Here is a 20,716-nt window from a genome sequence, read left to right on the forward strand (position 1 = left end):
GTCTCATCATAAAGAAACCATCAATATGAAAAGGAAACTAAGAAGTGGGGACAGAGCATGAGAAAAGCAGGCTTTTGAATAAAGAAGGTTCAGTTTATAACTCTTCACACTTTTTTCAGTTGCTTAATTCCCCCCCCCCCAAGATGAACCAGTTATTTTGTATTGTTTTGTGGCATCTTCTGTTTTATTGTACCTGTTTATATTGTTGTACACCACCTTGGTACTTTATGGAAGCTGTCCAGGCTTCCAGGCAGTTCAAACAGAAAGAGTGAGAAAACCTACCAAGAACACTTGGCAACAACAGGACTCACCCTTCTTTAATCCTTTGAAGTGCATTTATTTAATTAATTTCTAAACTGCCCTTCATCAGTTGTGTTCCAAAGCAGTTTACAGCACAGATATCAAAGTATAAAATACACAAAAATTCAATCCAATAGTTTTACAAATCAACTCTAAAACAAAACTGTATGAGCAGAAACATAGACAATATTTAGCAATTTACTGCTGGCCTTTGCCCAGTCAGCTTCCTCCAAATGAAAACCTCAGTTACTCCCTAATATCCAGGGATCTACCAAGACGCAGAAAGAGCCTTTTATGTTCTCCCCCCCAGGTGTCCTTTCCCCACAGAAGAGGAAATGCCCTTCCCCAACACTGACAATATCCTCAAGAGAAGAGACTGCATTTAGCCTTAAGAACCAGAGTAGACACGTCAGCCTATCTGCTCCCCATGGAGGTAAGAAAAAGGCAGTAAGGAAGGAAATAATGAATCATCCACAGATCATCTCAATGCATCTTATCAATATAGATTCTAATTCCTTCCTCTGAAACCCTGCCAAAGTGCTTTCTGCAGCCCCTCCAATATGCAGTCAATGGCTTTTGCTTGAGATCAATTCACAGGAGAACAGCAGGGAACATTTGGGGACATTTTGCCAAGGGCAAGTCTTTGCACAGAGAAAATTGTTGCTGGTTGAAGCGCAGCCTGCTGCACAGAGCAGGGTTCAGCAGAGAAGCCATTGCTCTCCCAGCAGCTCCCAGCTGAATCCTTTGCTTAGCTTTATTACTCACGGAGGGAGGAAACTCCCCGCCCTCCCCACTGGGCATTACCAGTCACACTGGGAGGCATAGCACGTGTAAGAGGTTACCATCCAGATGGGCGGGGTATAAATAATAAATTATTAATATTATAAATTATTATACCATTTTGAACTGCAACTCTCTGGCTTGTACTTTACACTGCAAAGGAGGCAAAAGATACCCATCAAGGAGCGTGGTGCCTTGTCTTCTGTTCTCCCCTGCATTGGCACAGTGATATCGGGACCAGGGATTTCCAGAGCTACAGAGAAAGTTGCATGGAGCTGGAGTTAGGGAAGGGATTCGTAGCAGGGCTGTAATTGAATTGCCCATCTGGATTAACAAGGGGGTGGGGCATTTGACATGAAACCTGTACGTCTCTGAGGGGCTGCACACAGGAAGGGAAGAAAGAAGAGAGGAATATTAGGAGAGGGATGGAGAGTCTATATGATGGGCTGCCAAAGCATTAATTGATTTCCTCTCCTGTTCCAGAGAGGTCACAGGGGTCAGGAAATCTCTTCTGTTCATACTTGTTCTATTGCATGCAAATATCTCTCCCTGTCACTGGGAGGCTAACAAATGGGCAATTACCACAATAGCCCAGCAGGAGCATTTTCCCCAATTACCTACACCCATTCAGAAGAGCCCTGCAAAGCCTTTGGTTTGTCACTCCCAGCTAACAGCAGTATTAAATCTGCTCCTGTCTGACATAAAGGGACTGCCATACTTTCTCATTGAAAGTGGAACTGAAGACAGCACCAATTGTATGATAGACTGGGGGATTTCCCCTGCAGTGAGCCCCACATATTCAGTTCTGGGGTGTGCTGTGTGTTTGATCCATCAGTGACAGCAAGTGGCAACTTACAGGTTCATGCCAGGGCGCTGGGAGATCTACTCCTGCCCTCCCCACACCACTTATTCACCACAATGTCTACATGATCCTGACCTCCCCTACAGCAAAGGTCTCCTGCAGACGGCTTCTTAGCACCAAGAAAGAAAACTCTCTTGACAGACCAATATTTTCCTTTTGGCAACTAAGGAGTCCCATTTGGGCTCAAAGCCAGCCATGCCAGAGAGAGACTAGCAGAACTCTACCCAAATGGTCTGGTTTCCTTGCCCTGCCCCGACTGCCTTTCAATCCTATTTCGCAGCAGATAAAAGTTTGCAACAAAGTCTGCACACAGAGGCCGCAGCTGCTATGCAGACACCTTGCTCAAACAGGGTTTTTAGCAAGTCAGACTTCACCGGTTAAATAAATGGGCTGGTATAAAGCCAAACGGAAATGCTTTTTTTTTTTTTAATGTAAAAACGCTGTACAGGTGCACAAGACCAGCTCTGTGTCCCGTCCCCCCCCAGGCCCCCTCCTGCCCCCAGACATACCATTTCTCCCACTGATCCTCAAGCCAGCTCTCCTCCTCTGTGCTCGACTGCATTTTAAGTTCAAACTTCATTTAAGAGGATCCCCGCCTCAGGGGGAGAGGAGCAGCGGCCGCAGTTGAAGGGAGGCCTCCCCCCTTAAGAAAAAGGAGAGTTGTGTATGTGCCGTCTCCTCTGCCTGTCCCGGTTGGGGAGAATCTGCCGCTCGCGCTGCTCTCTCCTTCTCACTGCGCATTCTAAGGGAGCTCATTAAAAATAAATGGACTCAGCTGTCTGGGGTGGGTGGGGGGAAAGAACCCTCTGGGCTGAGATGGTGCCAAGCCCTGCACTCTGCCTGGTCTGCTGCTTCCCTCAGCCAGGCAGGCTTCTGATCAAGCCGCATCTCTGCTCCCCTCCCCATCAGCTGCAGTCAAGGGGGAAAGTGGGGAATCGAGTTACCACATCAGTGGCACTAAGCTCTGCCAAGCCATCCTTCCCCTTGACCTTGCAATGCCTCTGCCCCAACAAGGCTGCATGGGACCAGAGTCCCCAAGTGCCAGAGGACGACCCAGCCATCTCCATTATTCAGGCAGAGGAATATTGTTACACAAGGAATCTAAAATGGCTAGCACAGGGCAGAGGCAGAGCTTGCTTATACCATCCAGGTACTTACCAAAGTAAGTATCCCCAGGGTTGTTCATCTACATCCCCTTGTTAACTCACCTGGGTTAGTTAACACAGGCCAGTGTTTACTCTGGTGGGACAGCAAGCCTATTGTAGTCTGCAGCAATGGGGACCTGTGGCTGCCCAATGTCGCTGGACTACAACTCCCACCATCTCTGATTATTGACCATGGTGGCTGAGGCTGATAGGAGTTGGAGTCTTTCAACTTCTGGAGAGCTACAGGTTGCCCATCCCTCGTGTACCATACACTCAACTTATGCTGGGGTTATGATCTGGGGATAGCGGCTAAAGCCCAAATAGTGTATAGCCAAAACACATTGGGTTCAAGTCATCACCCCCCCGAGCCCCACCCCCTTTCCATTTATTTTCATTTTTGCCACACACATAAAGCTGAATGTACACAAGTTAAATGCGTAAAAGCTGCAGACTTACTGCATTTAATTTTAAAATGGGACCTCAGGGTCTAAACCTCCTGCTGGCTTTGGACAAGGCGCTGCAGTGCCACCTTTCTCCTTTTTCGGCAGGCCTGCAGTCCACTGGCACAGGTGAGCCACTGTCCCTGAGCAGCTTGCTCCCTGGAGAAGTTGCCATGCAGGCACCATTTCAAATGGCCTCCATGTGGCAGCCAATTTATGTGAAGGGTCCTTTATCACAGTCTTAAGTGATTCCCAGTCTTTATTATAGTGTTTACCACCATCACCCTCAAGGGCAGTGAAGCACTATTAGCCTTATTACTAGGAAGGAGGAACATGGAGCAGCTTCCGATATGGAAGGGATGCAGAGCAAGATGTGCGAACTGCACACTTCCAGTTGCTCCACAGCATCTGAAAGAATATCACCATCTCTATCACCTGCTGGGGGGTGATAAACAAGCGAACTCTACATTAGGGGCTCACACATCCCCCTTGGTCTGGGCTGGGAGAATAGCACTAAGTCTATTTTGAATGACATGGAGAAGAGAGCGGAACAGCAGGTGCAAAGCACTTAACCCTAGAGCTCCCTCAGCAACCCTTCGCATCCAGATTGGCTCTCAGGCACAGAGGCTGCTATGCAAGTTGCCCAGGGATCTCTGCTGGGGACAATTCCAAAACCCAGGTGGATTGAAAGCTTTTAAGAACATTTGCGGAGAGGGAGTTAGGTCAACAGCAGCAACTGCATGTTCATTAAGGGATTCTGGCTGGAGCTTAATTTAAACCACAGAAGCCAGCTGGAGCCACCCCATTAAGAAGCTGGCCCAGAAGACAGACAGTCTGCTCTTCCAAAATATTCTATAAAGGTACATGCCTGCCTCATTCACTTCACTGGGACCTCCAGCAGCACAGCACTCCGAGGATCAGGCTGTAAGGAGCATTATGCTTTTAAAACACCACCACAGCAAAGCCTCTAGAGAGCAGCCTTCCCCAGGCTGGGGCCTTCCAGATATTTTGGACTGCAAGGCCCATCACTCCCAGTCAGTGTAGCCAACAGTAAAGGATTAGGGAACTTGTAGTTCAATGGCATCTGCAGGGCAACAACTGGGGGGAGGCAATCCTAGAGACACAGAGAGAACCCCCGAGCATCAGTCCAGGTAATTCATGCTAATGTTACACAAGGAGAACAGTCGCTGGGCTATCATAATGTTCCTCCAAATGAGTTAGACAAAGGACTGCCAGCTCATAGAAGCATGATGCGTACTGCTGTGTCCCCAAAACGCAACTCCCATGATTTTACAAGAGAGGGAGATGAGAAATTCAACTTTAATGGGCACTGCCTTCAACGTCATTGCATTTCTTGTTAATGTTAATACCATTTTAATTACTTGAGCTCCACATAACCAAAATGCATTTGTTCAACATTTTATCTCTCTTTGATTTTTTTGCCTCTACCCCCACCTCTGATGTCATTATATTTGCTTTCACAGAACCTGGTGCATGCTGTCTTGTGCTGCTTCCTTCTTACCATTTTTGCTACATCACCTTTTTCTCTTTCCTGACCGTCTTTCATTTTCAGCCTTGCTTTTTCCCATCGGGGCTGCCAAACTGAATTAGGTCCATGGACCATCTAGCTCAATATCCTCTCTCTGACATCAGCCCAAGCTCAGGTTGCTCAGAGGAAGATGCCAAACTCTTGAATGAGGCAGAATGGGATAGCTATCTCCATCATGCCAGTTGCAGCCAGAGCAATTGAGAAATCCCCGCGCTGTACAAAAGGTTATGCACTAAGCCTGCATTTGGGATTGACACAAACAAACATTCTCAGACCACCACAATCCCAAGCACCTGATTTTGATCCACAACTGAAGGTGTGCCTTGTCATTATTTCTGAACCTGGATTAGGTCAAGCAACATAGATTCCCAAACCTATCAGTCTGGGACCAGAAGAATATCATTTGGCACCTTAGCTGCTGCCATTTCATGAAATCTGAGCTTGCTGGGCATTGGATAAAATAGTAACAGCTTCTCTCCATTGCTAAGTATGCCCTATAATCAATAACTTGAAACTGCCATTATATAGGAAGGTACACTGGCATTTGGGCAACAGCTAAAGCAGGGGAGACAAAAACCAACCCTGGCAGATGTTACACAGGGATGCTCCATATGGACTTGCAATGGCCCATGACTAGAGCACATTACTGAACTCCATTATGTGGTTCTACTCAAGCACATGCAGGGAGAATCCTTCTGTTAGGGACACAGTCCCCTTCCCCATGTCACTGTGCCACTGCTATCCATGCAGTCTCAACAGCCCCATTGCTTTCACAAAGAAGCATTCATCATTGCCTGCCCTTCTCTCCTTGCTTCTGCTTCCTCAGTTTAGCTCTGTGTTCATTAACCATATTTTCTCCTTGTTATTGATTGTGACAATGCATTTGCAGAGATTGTCAGCGGCATCCTCACCAAGACTGTGTTATATGCATGCAGCTATTTATTACACTGAAGTGGGCTCTTTCCTTCCTGTGCTTGCCCAAGTGGTTGTGGGTGATGCTTAGAATTCCATGGGCTGTTTTTTATGATTATTCGGGCTAACTGCAGGCACTGAAAGAGTCTTTGTCTAAAATTAATATCATCACAAGCAGATTAGCATGCTAATTCTCTCTCCATTCTGCCACAGCATTTTCTAAAGCAAATCCCTGTCCATGGTACTCAACGGCTGAAAAACTAACCACCCCTTCCTCCGCTTCTTCAGTTCCTATGGGGATTTACACAGGCTCAGAAAAAGCTATTAGAAGTATCCAGGGATACACAGACCCTTTCCGTAGCCGAAGACTGCATGTTGCGTGAGCAACAAGCAGCCAGGAAGGCCCCTTCCTGCAAATGCATGGGCTCCCGTGGGTTGGAAAAATCAGCTCATTACCTTCAGGCTTGTTGCTAGTGGCTCTGCATTTTAGCAGCAGCAGCAACTTCCAAGCTTCAAGTGCCTTGCTGGAAGTAGGGTGAGCCTCAGATCCAAGGTGACAACATTGAATGCATGATTATTTTTTGCTATTGACAAATACACACACACACACACACACACACACACACACACACTGCCCAGCAACAAAATAATAAAATACAGTCGAAACCACGAAGCCAAAATATACAATGCAGCATAAAAACTCAGCAGGAAGTATTAAAACCAGAACAGCAGGGCTCCCAACAGCACAAATGATACTGAAACAGCCCTTTAATATTTTGGAACATTTCTAATAAAACACAAATAATTTTAAATTACTGGAAGTTTTTAAAAAAAAAAAATTAAATTAAAGCTTGCAGAATAAAAAGGCACCGAGGAGACCTCAAAGCAGGTACAAAGAAAGCATATTGGGAATAGCAACGTACAAACAGGGTGTCACTACTGAAAGCAGTACATAAAAACTCCTGGATCAGGCCCATGTTCCATCTAGTCCAGCATCCTGTCCTCACATGGGTCAATCAGAACTATCTTGTCACACCTCACTCAGCAGGCGAACTTATTGAACATCTCAACAACCTAAGTCCCACACTTATTTGGCCAACTTCTATAATAAGCAAAGCAGACCATGTCTGTCTTCTCTGTGGTTGTAGTCCAACGTGCTTCTATCCCGCAGGATCTGTACTGTACCCTGCCCTACAGCCTTGAATTTCTGCTATTACATATATATCCATGAATTTTACCTGCTCTGCTTTAAAACACATTATTTGCTGCAACACACGATGCATAGCACATATTCCAGAATCTGGTTTAAGTTGTTAGAAATCTTGCTTTTCTGATTGCTCAACTGAATCTGATGGACAGCTTATAGCCATTCATAGTTGTTTTACTTTCTCCTTGATCTATTCCACCTTCTTACTCCATTAGCCATTTTGATGTATTTAAAAGTAGTTCACACATTCCTCACTGAAGAAGGTGCTTGATCAGCGTATCTTCCTGAGTTAAGAGTATGAGAGAATAGAGGCTGTACAAGCATGTTGACCACTCAGTATCTCATTAGTAAATGACTTCATCACTCAATGATTCGCAGGTGAATGGCCTCCAATGAAAAGTGTTTTAACTAAGGAGATGCCAGTTGATATAGGAGCTCTTCTGACTTTTGGTATTAGATCTGTAATGGCTTGTTCACATGTGCACATTATCATTTGATATTTTGTTCCTATTTTTGTTTCAGGAGTTCTGAATTCAATTTTGGGGGGGAATAGTAGCACCTGGTGCAAAGTGAAACCTAGTGGCTTCTCATGAGACCATGCTTATGAGACCTCCTAGGTAAAAGTATGTAGGTGTGCTCAATGAACACAAATTGTCCCAAAGAGCTGGCATTTTTATTTCAGTTTCACTTCAGACTATGGTCTGATACAAATTGCTCCAATGTTTGTAGTTCTCAGGACACAAATCCTCAGGGATGCAAAAGCTCACCCTTTAAGATTTTGAGGTCTATTCCTGTACTTCAGGCAAGCAAGAGGAATCTTGAGTTTTAGCTTCTTGCTTGTATTTGTGGAACTGGATAAAAATGCTTTCATAAACCAGGCAGACCCACAATATTCAGGCAGGTCCCTCCAGTCAAGTCTCTTTTCTGAGAAAGTTCTCCTTAGCACTGAACTATCCCATTCAATGCCCCATCTCTAGCTGCCACCTTGTCCACCAAAGGAGGATGACAAATTCAGATGCTTAAAAAAATATATTATGCTGTATTGGTTTCATTGCATTAAACCTTCCAGAATTCCTGACCTCTGTTCATTTGCCTAGCTGCAGGGGTGTTAATTGCACCGAGATGTATATAATTCCCTTTCTCCTTCCTGCATATCTATATTAGCAGGATAAATATTGCCGGGGAGGGACGAGAGGAGAGAAAGGTTTTACTGGCTCTCTTCCAGAAATGAAAGTGGAAGCATTGCAAGAATAGAGACATACTGCAAAGATAGATTTGGAAGATTGTGAATGTGACTGTGCCCCAAACTAGGGGCAAGACTGAAAAAAAGATTTTGAATCGTGTATAGTGCAGTACACGAAGTGTTCTGGGATTTGTTAGATGGCCTACATTCCTATTTGGATTCAGAATCATGGTATTTCCAAGATTTCTCAAGATAACTATAAAAGAATAAGGAATGGCTGCCTAGGCATTAATGCCCAACTACAGGAAAGAGGCAGGTTCCCAAGCCACCTGATCCTCTCTTGTTTTCTGGACCTTTCCAGTTCATTTCCGGTGTTGCATATATCAACTCAGGGCATGGACCATAGCTCAGCGAGAGAGCATGTGCTCTGCATGCAGAGGGTACCAGATTCAGTCCCAGACATCTTCAGTTATAAGGGTCATTTAGCTAACAGATGTCAGGAAATATATCTAATGAGACCCAAAAGTTACTGCAAGTCATAGTAGTAAAAATGGGGTAGGTGGACAAATAATCTCACCTAGCAGGAAGCAGCTTCCTATGTGACAGGTAGTATCAGAGAACTGCACCCACCAGGAGACGCTGTTTTAATCTAGAACAGCCAGTCAAATTTCAAAACTCTGTTTAAATATACGTAATGAGACAAGAACTACGCAAGCTGGCGAAAGTTCTACCCTCCATCGTGTGATGCCATGCAGGCCTACTGTATTGTCATATTTTATGTTTTAAAATAATATTTGTCTGAACTTATGACAGCAGTCAACTGCAGAGATTAATTGCGAAGGAAATGAGGCATGGTTGTGTCTCTTATCAGGTTCCAAGTCACACATGCTCTATTGCTTATCTGGAGATAAGTTATTTTGAGCAGCACTAAGATAAGACACGGCCAAAGATTCAACTTTTGCCAAAGACTAACACTTTATCCAAGGAAGCCTGCCTGGGGCCTGCTTTTACCATTTTTCGGCACAAAGCAAAGACTTTTCTTTCTCATTTCAGGATTCTTTACAACCTAAGGAAGGCTGGTTGAGCTGGTGCATGTTCCAAGGGCTATGATAACCATGATTCAGATGCAGGAAGCCATAGCTGTGGGACCCCTTGTAGTCAAGAGTACAAATGCTGAACAATGGTTTGTAGACTGAAAGGAATTGACTCCCCACTCAGTGGGCTCTGGGTGAAGTCCCCACAGAAAAGAAGGAGGCGCATGCGTCAGATGAAGGACTGTTTTATTTTTCAGCCAGTCATCAAATCATTATGGGCCACGAAGTCTTCAAAGGTCAGTAGAGAAATGCAGTGCCCCATGAACAAAAAAGCAGCAAGGAGGAAAATTCACCTTCAAGAAAGGCAAACTCCATCCTGTACCCAAACAACTTTTTGTTCTCCAAGTCCTAGTCAGATCAGACTTGCACCATTGCACATGTGTCACCTCTGCTTAGATGCCACTTAACATCAAAGCACAGTTGCTCGGGCTTCACTTTGTGATGGGAGCACGGAGTGAACTGAAACTAGGTCATTGTAAAAAGGGCTGACAGAAATTTCTGCTTGCTTTACAGCCTAGAACAACAGAAACCCTGAGAAAAGGGCAGCCCCTTTTGCTAACAGATGCTGAAGTGCAGCTCAGTACAGTATATAAAGATAGTTGGCTAATGGGGCTGAATCCTTCAGTGGCACAATTTTCAGACATTTCAGATGTGAACGTCTTTCAAAAAATGGAAAACATTTAAGCAGCATGCTAACCCTGTTGCAACAAACCCAAGGGAAGTGTTTCACAAACCTGGGTCTCCAGCTGCTGTTGGACTACAACTCCCATCATCCCTAGCTAGCAGGACCAGTGGTCAGGTATGATGGAAGTTGTAGGCCAACAACAGCGGGAGACCCAAGTTTGAGAAACACTGTAGAAGTCTTGGGGACCCGAGAGATTAAATAATTCGCAGCGTGAGCTTTGGTAGGCAAACCTGCTTCATCAGATGTATGTTCTGGCCAGTACTGGCAGAGGAAGGCGGGTGCGGTGTGCACCGGGTGTCAGCCGTGAGGGCAGGTGACATTGTCGCACCACACACACACACACACACTGTGCAGGCAGCGCCCCCAGATGCTCGCTGCATGGGCGGCGGACCACTAGGGACGAAGCTGCCGCAGATGGCTAGCAGCGCCCCTCCCGACGCTACGCGTGCCAGGGCGGGTAGCTCCGCCTCTGCTGGCCAGCAACCGCCTGTGCCACAATAACATTGTTAAGTCTTTAGAGTGTCACAAGGCACTCAGTTGCTTTTGTTTAAGGGGCGATCTTTGAATGCCCTCTCATAGCCTGCAAAGTTTCTCTTAATCCTCACGGATCTGAGGATTCCCATATTTCAGCGAATGGAACTTATTTCTATTTGACCTAGATCTTAGAGCAGGGGTCAGCAACCTTTTTCAGCCATAGGCCAGTCCACCATCCCTCAGACCATGGGGGGGGCTGGACTATATTTTTTGGGGGGGGGGAATGAACGAATTCCTATGCCCCACAAATAACCCAGAGATGCATTTTAAATAAAAGCACACATTCTGCTTATGTAAAAACACGCTGATTCCCGGACTGTCTGCAGGCCGGATTGATGAGGCGATTGTGCCGCATCCGGCCCATGGGCCCTAGGTTGCCTACACCTGTCTTAGAGAGTCTCCTGAATTCTTCCTGTTAACTGCTGAGTCCCGGTTCTAGCAAAATCCATTATTATCTGGATCATTAAGTCTGAATGGAGTTCTACACTGACAGACCTGGGCCTGATAGTCTTCTTCCATTTTTAGATGCTGCTGCTTACATTAACACACAAGAAGCCCAGGAGACAAATGCTGTATCTAGGACAACAATTCATAGCCAGACTATTATGGGACTAGGATGATCTCTACTACTAGTCTTGAGTTAGCCAGTTCTGTTAACTGAGCCACTTCTCCAGTATTTGTATCTTCTGGGCCAGCTATAATTGCTTGGTTAGTAGGTTTTTAAAAACATACTTCAGCCACATTGAAATAATTTTCAACAAATCCAGCAAACAATTTTAGAGCTAGAAAAGAGATCAATCTTCACAAAAGAGCAGAGATCAACCCACACCTTATTCATGTTTATGACAAACCCTAAAAACTTAAAGGCTTTTAGAAAACGCTGATAGATTGAAACAGATTGTTTTTACCTTACACAGTTGTTCAAAGGAACAACTACAGAGCTGCAAGTATCCATATGAAGCCAGACCTTAAAAATCAGACTTTGGAGCAGGGGTGGGGGATGGCAGCCCCAGGGCATGGGTAGTCAAACTAAGGCCCGGGGGCCGGAGCTGGCTCAATTGCCTTCTAAATCTGGCCCACAGACGGTCCGGGAATCAGCATGTTTTTACATGAGTAGAATGTGTGCTTTTATTCAAAATGCATCTCTGGGTTATTTGTGGGGCATAAGAATTCTTTCTTTCTTTCTTTTTTCAAAATACAGTCTGGCCCCCCACAAGGTCTGAGGGACAGTGGACCAGCCCCCTGCTGAAAAAGTTTGCTGACCCTAGGGCCTGAATGTGGCCCTCCAGACTTCTCTAGCTGGCCCTTGGGGGACTCCCAAAAGAACATAAAAACAGCCTGCTGGATCATCTGCCTATCTAGTCCAGCTTCCTATTCATACAGCAGTCAACCAGGTACCTATGTGAAGCAAAACATCACTCGTCCCTCCTAAGGTTTCCAGCCACTGGTATGTAACTGGTACTTTACTTTCTCAAGGCTCCTAATAAGGATCTTGTAAAAATGAAGCCATTCTTTGAATATTATTTTTAAGAGCACGAGAACAGTATGCCCACTGGGAATGATGGACCTTGGGCTAGCTAATTAGGGAGCAATTGTTAAGTATGGGAAGCCAGCATAAATTATGCTTTCTTAAATTAAACTGGCAGACAAAAAGCCAGCCTGTAAAATGGAGTTTGGGTGACACCACCTTTCTGTTAGGTTAACTTACACTATGTTTTCAGGTCACATGACTATGCTGAACTGGCTTAGGATCCAAGCTAAGTCCCCCTGCTGGGTCCCAAGTGAGTCAGGATGTGACATCAGCCAGCTGAGTCAGTGCTGGGTACTTTCACTGGTGTAGCCAAGTTGAGCCAGATACCTGCTGAATCCTAACACCACACATCCTGGTAGATCTAGCCTTAGTATTGTGCCCTTTCTCATAATTAAAGACATACAGTAGTACCTTGGTTCTCAAACGTCTTGGTACTCAAACAACTTGGAACCCAAACACTGTAAACCCGGAAGTAAGTGTTCTGGTTTGTGAACTCTTTTCGGAATCTGAACATGCTCCGCTTTGAGTGTTACGCTTCCGTTTTGAGTGCCACACTTCTGTTTCGGGTGTTATGCTGAGGTCTGTCTGTTTTTGCTACGTATTTTGTGGTTTTGCTTTTGCGGCTTTTTTGTTATGTTTTTGTCACTGTGTGGAACCCGGTTCAGCTACTGATTTATTGACTGTGTGACTGCAAGTACATTGTTTATTGCTTTCATTTTATGGATCAATGGTATCGTTAGATAGTAAAATTCATGTTAAATTGCTGTTTTAGGGGTTGTTTTTAAAAGTCTGAAACAAATTAATCCATTTTGCATTACTTTCCATGGGAAAGCGCGCCTTGGTTGTGGAATGCTTTCGTTTTGGAATGGATTTCTGGAACAGATTAAGTTTGAGAACCAAGGTACCATTGTATATTATATAACCAAAGAACTAGAATCTTTCTACATGACGCCACAAAGTACATGTGAATCTCAGTTGTACTGTGAGAATGCTGTTAATGTAAGACCAAATTTGCTGTTAAAGTAAGAGCAAAGAAAAACTGGAGAACATACTCTAGCCAATGATGGTTTTACAACTGCATTAGGAGTAGATTTAAAGAATGCCAAATTTAAGTATCAAGTGTGAGAATCACCCTGTCCATTCTCAGGCAAGTTTCTTAATCATGGTGGGTGATAACTAGGCCCACCAGAACACAAAGAACATAAAGCTGTATATGAGAATATCAGACTTATATGATGCTTATTATCTTGGTCCATTCCAGAAGTAGAAAATACCTGATGATATTCATAAGCATCAAGTTGAAAATAAATAATTTCAACATTCACCACTGATCTTTGGAACTCACCGTGTCATAATATATGAATGGCCAAGACATTCAGATGTCTTTCCTCAAAAGCAATATTCCTTTTTCAAGAAAGCTGCACTTTCCCCTGGCACTCAAATACCAATATTTTGACACTGGGAAAATGCACTTCCTTATCACAATTTAAATTAGAAAAGAAATTACTAAGCAGGGATGTGCTAGAAGGATATAAAATTTTACAGTGTGGAGGAGGAATTATTATTTTTTAAACTCCTTTACTGATAATACTAGAACCCTGTCTCACCCAATTAAATTCATTAGTTGCACGCTCCAGACAGAAAAGTACTGCTTCATGCAAGAGAGGCCTAACTTATGGAATTCACTGCTGCAGGATGCCAAGTTGGCTACCAGCTTAGATGGCGTTAAAATTAAATTAGGAAACATTTACAGAGAGCAAATCAATAGCTAAATGGAATCTGCAGGTATAAGTGTCATTGCTTACAAAGCCAAAAAAGCACTATCTATACACAGGAGGGAGAAAACAGTAGATCTGGGAAAACCAGGGGTTTGCAGAAGTACAAAAAATCTCTTTAAAAAAGAACTCTAAGAAGAAAAACCAAAAAAGTTGAATGAGAACTGAGTGTGCTAAGCAGTGACGAAATGCTGAATGACTGTGGGGGGGGGATATAATGGATGGGAGCACCCCATGATGCAATATTTTGTTGCAGACCCAACCTGCTTAGGAGAGCAAACAGGTATGAACTTCAGGACTGGCCCAAGACATTTTGGCATGTGATGCGGGCCACAAAATGGCACCTCCTCCACCATTGGAGGATGGAAGGGGCCCTCTCTGAATCACCCAGGTGGGTGCAGAACCCAAGAGACCCCAGAAGACAGCCCACACTATTTCCTATCAAGAGGTCTGAGAAGACAAGAAGCGCCTCCTATTTGTCAAGAGGCTGCTGTAGAGGTGGCACTGGGAGGCAGAGCTGTCCAGGAGGTGGCAGATCCAGCCTCCAAGGATCATGCAGCAGCAGCAGCGAGCAACACATTCATTGGAGGCCAGATCTGCTGCTCCTGTGTATCCTGCAGACTGAGGTGACTGCCTCACCTTGCCTCAAGTGTGGGCTGGCCCTGATGAGCCTTCTGTGAGAGTACAACTCATAACAACATAAGAGACTTGATACATCAAATCAAAGACCCATCTAGTCCAACATCATTTTCAACAATGAGAAGACCAAAGTTTAACTATGCACTGTGTGAATACATTGCCTCACCCAAATCTTCCAATGTTCAGCTTCATTGGATGACTCAAGTTCTAGCATTATGAGGTAGGACATAAAAATTCTCTGCCGCTTTCTATACACCGTACATAATTTTATGCACCTCTATCATTTTTTCCTAAATGAGTAAAGGAAAACATAACCTTTCCTCATAGGGGAATTGCTCCAGCCTCTTGATCATTTGGTTGTCCTTTTCTGAGCTTTTTCTAGCAGGTTACATATTTTTATTACAATATCAACAGTTTTACGTTTGAGTTCTTCAAAAGCCCTCAGGCGGATGTCATCTGGATCTGGAGATTTATTTATTCTTTCTAAATTTGTCAATGAGGTCTCAAACTTCATCTCTTATCCCCAGTTCCCCAGAATCACCTCCTGAGAAAGTTACCGTATTTCAGGCACAATCACCTGCCCTGCATCTTCAGCTGTGTTAATGGATTCAAAGAATTAATTCAGCTTGAAATGTTCTTTTATTCTTATGGCACACCTGTGACTACGTCATTCAAAGGTCCAACCGCATCCCTGTCCAGTTTCCTGTTTCTAATTTTGTTGTTGTTGGTCTTTATATTTTCTACAATGTGCTCCTGGATTTCATTCATTCATATATAATATATAACCTGTTTGCCTGCTTGCATTTCTTTTGCCAAAGTTCATTGGTCAAGCTCATTACTGCCTCCAGCAACTGAACAGCCTCTCCTGATTCACATGACAGAGTTGGGTGTCAATCACATACTGATGACTCTATACTCCAAATCCCTGGAAGGCTTCTCCCAGTGGCTTCATATGGAGCCCTGCAGATCCCTACAGCCCCAAAGCAAAGGGGCCAAGCAGAAGCCTCCTGATGCTACTCTCTGGTTGCAATTCTGCAAGTAGCACTGGAACAGCCATAAAATGGTGCACGCAGCTTCTAAACTGCAGAACCCCTCCAGGATGATATTGTAGTAGTCAATGATATTGAAAGCTGCTGAAAGATCAAGGAAGATCAACAGGGCTGCATTCCTGATTTACATTTTGCAACAGGGCTGCAAAATGACTTATGTTTTCCCAATGTAAGTCATCAATCAGGGTGGTCCAAGTGATTTCAGTGCCAAAGCCTGGCTGGAAGCTTGATTGAAGTAGGTCTAGAAAATCATTTTCCTTTAGGCACATTTGAAGCTGGCCAGCCACCACCATCACTTTCATCACCTTGCCAAAGGAGGGGACATCAGTGAAAGGGTAGTAGTTGTCTAAAACCTCTAGGTCCTGGGAGGGCGTTTTAAGGGCCAGGTCACCTCCTTCAGGGCAGCAAGCATTACACCCCCTCAGAGCAAGGTATTAACAACCTGCTGGACCCATCCATCTTGTAAGACATGGCAAACAAGGCTCAAGAGGGCATGTGGTTGGCCAGACCCCTGCAAGATCTGTCCGCTCCCTCATGCTGCAACAACTGAAACTGATCCCAGCCAACTCATCTCCAAAATGCTCTGGGTGCTTCAGAATGACCACCAGCAGCTGTGCCCTCAAGTTCAGAGCAGATGCAAGCAGCTTTGCCTTCAAAGTGCTTTGCAAACCTTTTCACAGCAGGTTTCCGAGGGATCTGCCATTTTGCTCACTACTGGGCAGTGCTGAGCTACACAGTTAAGCACTTTGTGAAGTTCCATTGATTTTAACTGTGGAAATTAGAGCACATGCTGAACTGTCCCACAGAAGTCAATGGAGCTTCAAGGTGCTTAAATATGCTTGGATCATCTTTTTTAAAAATCTGGACTTTGCTGAATACAGGAACATTCGGGTAGCCTTTAAAAATAGAGGGAATTAAGAAGTGGGGTTACCTCAAGAGCTGTAATGCTATTTAATTCATTTATAAACGAGCAGACGACAGAGTGAGCATCAAGGCAGTCACGTTTGCAGATAAACACAAAATTATTTGGGATGATGCAAATCCAAGCAGACTTCAAGTAGCCCCAAATAAATCTCTCCAAACTGGATGATTGGGCAGTAAGATGGCAAGCGAGATGCAGTGTGAGTAAGTACAAAGTGATGCACACTATGTTAAAAGCAATGAGGGGGTTTGAACAGATTATGCCTTTCCAAGAGGAGATGGGGCCATTCATGCTGAATAACTCATTGAAAAATAATATTCAGCAGTATTTTTTAAAAAGACAAACTGTCAGTTCAGGCTAATTCAGAAAGCGATGGATAATTCAAAGGTAAGTAGCACAATCTCTTTAAAAAAACAAAAACCAGTGTAGCTACTACTTAAGACCTGGAGCTTCTTGACCTATGGGGAAAGGCTAAAATTAATTTAGGCCTTTTCATTGTCATACACACACACACCTTGTGGGGCAGGCAAGGCATGAGTGACCTTTATAAAGTTCTGAGAGGTGTGCAGAAAGGGATATATATGGTTTTTCCCCCTTTCCCTTTCATGTAATACCAGAACTCAGGATAACCCAATGGAATTGATCCGTTTCACAACAGATAAAAATAAGGACTTCGTCAATCCAGAAATATATGGCTGGCTACTGTTAGAGTTATGGCACCAGACTAGATGGACCTTTGGCTTCATCCAAGCAGGGCTGCTGTTTAGTTCTTGATTAAAGGTCTGAGGCTCAGCCCGGTGAAGACATTATGGAAATTTGTGACCTTTCCCTCCTCATTTTGTTTCTCTAAATTGTGTTCAAGATGGTCTCTTTCCTATGCAGATCTAGATGCCTCCCCCTCTATATTTTTTTAAGTGACACACATGGACTGGCTACCCTGTGGGGCAGTGGATGTTGCTCTGCCAGTACTGGATCTGAACTAGAATGCAAAAGCATCCTTTTTTCTCTCATTTGGAAAGCTATACGTAAGACAAAGTTTATGACCACTTGTAAAAAGCTGTCCTTAAATACTTGTCTTTGGAAACCTCAAAGTAATAAATAAGAAATATGAAATCCCTATGCTGTTACATACTTCATCCACTAGCATCATTACTGCCAGATTCATGATTTTAATTTGAAGGAAGCTTGCTTACCTCTTGCTGTTTACAGCAAGAGAGGGGGTGGTTTATACATGAAGAATCCTGTCCCAAGGACAATATTATAATTTTTCTGGCCCCTTCTAGCTCTAACATTTCAATAAAACAGACACACAAAAGTTATACACAAAACAGAATGTGTAAGTAACACAGAAAACCTGACCTTTACAGTGTCCAAAACATCTCATAAAACAGCTACATCAGAGTTGATTTCCCTCCATTATGAGCCCCTGATCAAACATTTTCTCGCAAGCAGTTCATATCAAAAGACACTATGAAATCTTGCAACATGAAGAATATATCACAGATTTTGGCTTCCCTTCCAGGTCAGAAAGCATTTCACTCTGCAATGCATACCAGGAAATGGAGCTAATTATTAGAAACCGGCTGATCTAATTATTAAAAACCAGCTCATAACAGCAATGAAACCCAGCCCCACAAATCCTTTAAAAAACCAAAACCAATACGAAGCCAGATACAAACAATTGTATTAACAAATATGGAGGAACTGACCAATTACCTAGCTGCACCAAACACCTTCAAGAGCAGGGCTGTAGATGCCAAGGAGGCATCATAACCAGTCTATGTAATCATAGGCAGGTGGTTCAAGGTTTCCCCAACTGCCTTTTCAATTGTTGCTCATACCTTATAGGCATGGTATTTCACCTCACAATTCAAACCCAAAATGGTCTCGCAGATACCTAAACCCTCTCATCAGCCAGCTACAAATCTTCCCCAAACCTTCTGCGATGGGTGGTTCTGATACAGTGGGAGAATGGCAGTTTTGTAGGTGTCCATATTTAAGACAACATTTTTCTCTAAGGAGATTTGCGTAGGAACTATTGATCTTTCAGGAGTAGGGAAGCTTTATGTGGAACAGCGTGAGGGAAATTTGTGCAAATGGAAGGTCGGGAACAGCGTGAGAAGCTTTAGTTGGGGTTGTGTGTATATTGTGGGGAGTGCATGTGTGTCATGCTGTGGGAAGGAGACAGTGCCAGAGGGAGATGGTGCAATCTGTAGCTTACCGAGGTGGGAATCTGTGCAGATCCCATTATCAATCATAATCAGGGAAGTGGAAAGAGGAAGCCAGCAGGCTTTTCCCCAGCAGGAAAAAAACACCTTGTCCTCCTTTCTGCATGAGCGGCTGGTGTTCCAAAGGCAGCCTGCCTCCCTTTCCCCCTTCCAAGAGTCATGCGCTAGCCATAGGCAGGTACCCCACCTGTTCCAGAAGAAGGAGCAGCGGGAGGGAGACACGCTATTGGCACCCACCTGCTGGTCCACGACTTGCCATGTCACAGTCTTGAGGAGCAAAAAATAATGCCCCCCCCCAAATCTCTGTCCGCTGTCTCTTTATGGATGGGCACGAAGTGGGGTAGATGGGGAAGGATCTCCCATTTTCTCTATTATCTTCCTCACCTACTCAACACCCCCTCCACACACCCAATTCACCTTCTGTGCTGGGGGATAGGAAGGATCTGTTTACCCAGATCCTTAGGATGTAATAGCTGGCGGATACAACTCAGGATGACGAGAGCCTCGCTCTTTAGGCAGCCACCCCACACTGAAGGGGGGGGGAGAAGGGCCATGGGGGTGTTGAAGGGCCCTTGAAATGAAACGCAGGCGGTGGGCAAGGGGTGGCGGGGTGGCAGGGTAGGGTAGAGCAGTGCCTATTGCCCCCCAACCTCCCCTGGCGGCGAAGCATCTCCCGTTGCAAAGGGCGGTCGAGATGGGGGCGGGGGGAGCTGCGGTACCTGAAATTGGGGGGCGAGGCGAGGTGCAGCCCCAAGAACGGGGAGGATCCGGTCGGGGACGTGGCTCCTTTCTCTCTCTCCGCCATTCTCCCTCTCCATGCAGGCGGGAGGCGAGGGGGAGGGGGATGCCGAGGCTGGCAGGCAGGCAGGCAGGCAGGCACGGCGGAGGGAGGGCTCAGCGGGGCAACCAGACAGCGATTATTTACCGGCGAGGAGGGCGACGGCGGCGGGTGGGTGGCGGGGAAGGGGGTGAGCGAGGTGCGGAAGGATCAGCGGGAGGAAGCCGGTGGGGGTAGAAGCGCGTGAGCGCGAAGAGGCGCTGCCGCCGGTGCTCCTCCGAGCCCAAGCAGGTTCCCACCTCTGTGGCGGCGGCGGCGGCGGCAGCTGCAAGGCAGATGTCGTCGCCACCCCACCCCACGGCTGGATGCAGCAGGCCGGCCAAGCCCACCCACCACCACCCGCTTCCCGCCTCCTCTTGCCAGGGGGAGCTGCAGCAGCAGCAGGTGAAGCGGGCCGCCCCCACCAGGCACAGGCGGGCGGCCTGCGCGGCGGCAAAGCCAAAAGGCGCCTGAGGAAAAGCAAGCGGCGCAAAGGCGGGCCTCTGGGGTGGGGTTTGCAGGGAGGGGAAGCCGGAGGAGGAGCTCGCCGGGAGTGGCTGGGAAGCAGGTGGGAGCGGGAGAGGAGTCGCCCGAGCCAAAGAGGCGGTTGCGCGCTGCGCGGAGAAGAAGCCGGGCCTGGGAGCTGTACCTGAAGCTGCTCTAGATCTATGCGTGCATATTCGTGTACGCGTGCTTTATGTGTGCAGAGAGAATCCCCCCTTGACTGCGTGGCGTTTTCTTTGTAGTAAAGGGCGGCCTGTAAGTTTCGCTCGGAAATCTCTTAAGTACAGCGCCACCAGCGCACGTACATTCATTGCACGTTCATTGCAGAGACCAGTCTCTGCCCCCACAGAGCTTACAGTCTAAATTCGGACAGGGCAGGAGGGCGACAGACGTGCGGAAACGCGAACAACCAGGCAGGAATGTGAGGAAATCAACTGGCATTTAGGTCTCATTTGAGGAGGCAGCCGATCTCCTTATTGTGCTCCGTGGCCATTGGTGCTCATGGCAGAATGGGGTGGGTGGTTATACACTATCGCAATTTCAATACTATTTACACCTGC

The 20,716-nt window shown here is 45.6% G+C and overlaps 1 protein-coding gene across 3 annotated transcripts in view; it reads right to left on the reverse strand.

The window, feature by feature from the left end:
• MAPK8IP1 (mitogen-activated protein kinase 8 interacting protein 1) overlaps positions 1-20,526 on the reverse strand; it is a 59,391-nt gene extending 38,865 nt beyond the window's left edge. Inside the window, exon 1 of one of the 3 annotated variants that reach the window (XM_082224950.1) lies at positions 20,302-20,526. Coding sequence is in view for 2 of the 3 variants with exons in the window: in XM_082224948.1 (XP_082081074.1) it covers positions 19,555-19,640 (86 nt within the window). In the remaining variant the exon portion in view is untranslated. Of the gene's footprint in view, positions 1-2,451; positions 2,607-19,554; positions 20,167-20,301 lie in introns of those variants that run through there. The other 2 variants (XM_082224948.1, XM_082224949.1) reach the window with 2 other exon arrangements.
• Between the last annotated feature and the right edge of the window lie 190 nt (positions 20,527-20,716).

Source organism: Podarcis vaucheri (genome assembly GCF_965113315.1).
Source record: "Podarcis vaucheri genome assembly, chromosome: 1".
Lineage (NCBI taxonomy): Eukaryota > Metazoa > Chordata > Lepidosauria > Squamata > Lacertidae > Podarcis > Podarcis vaucheri.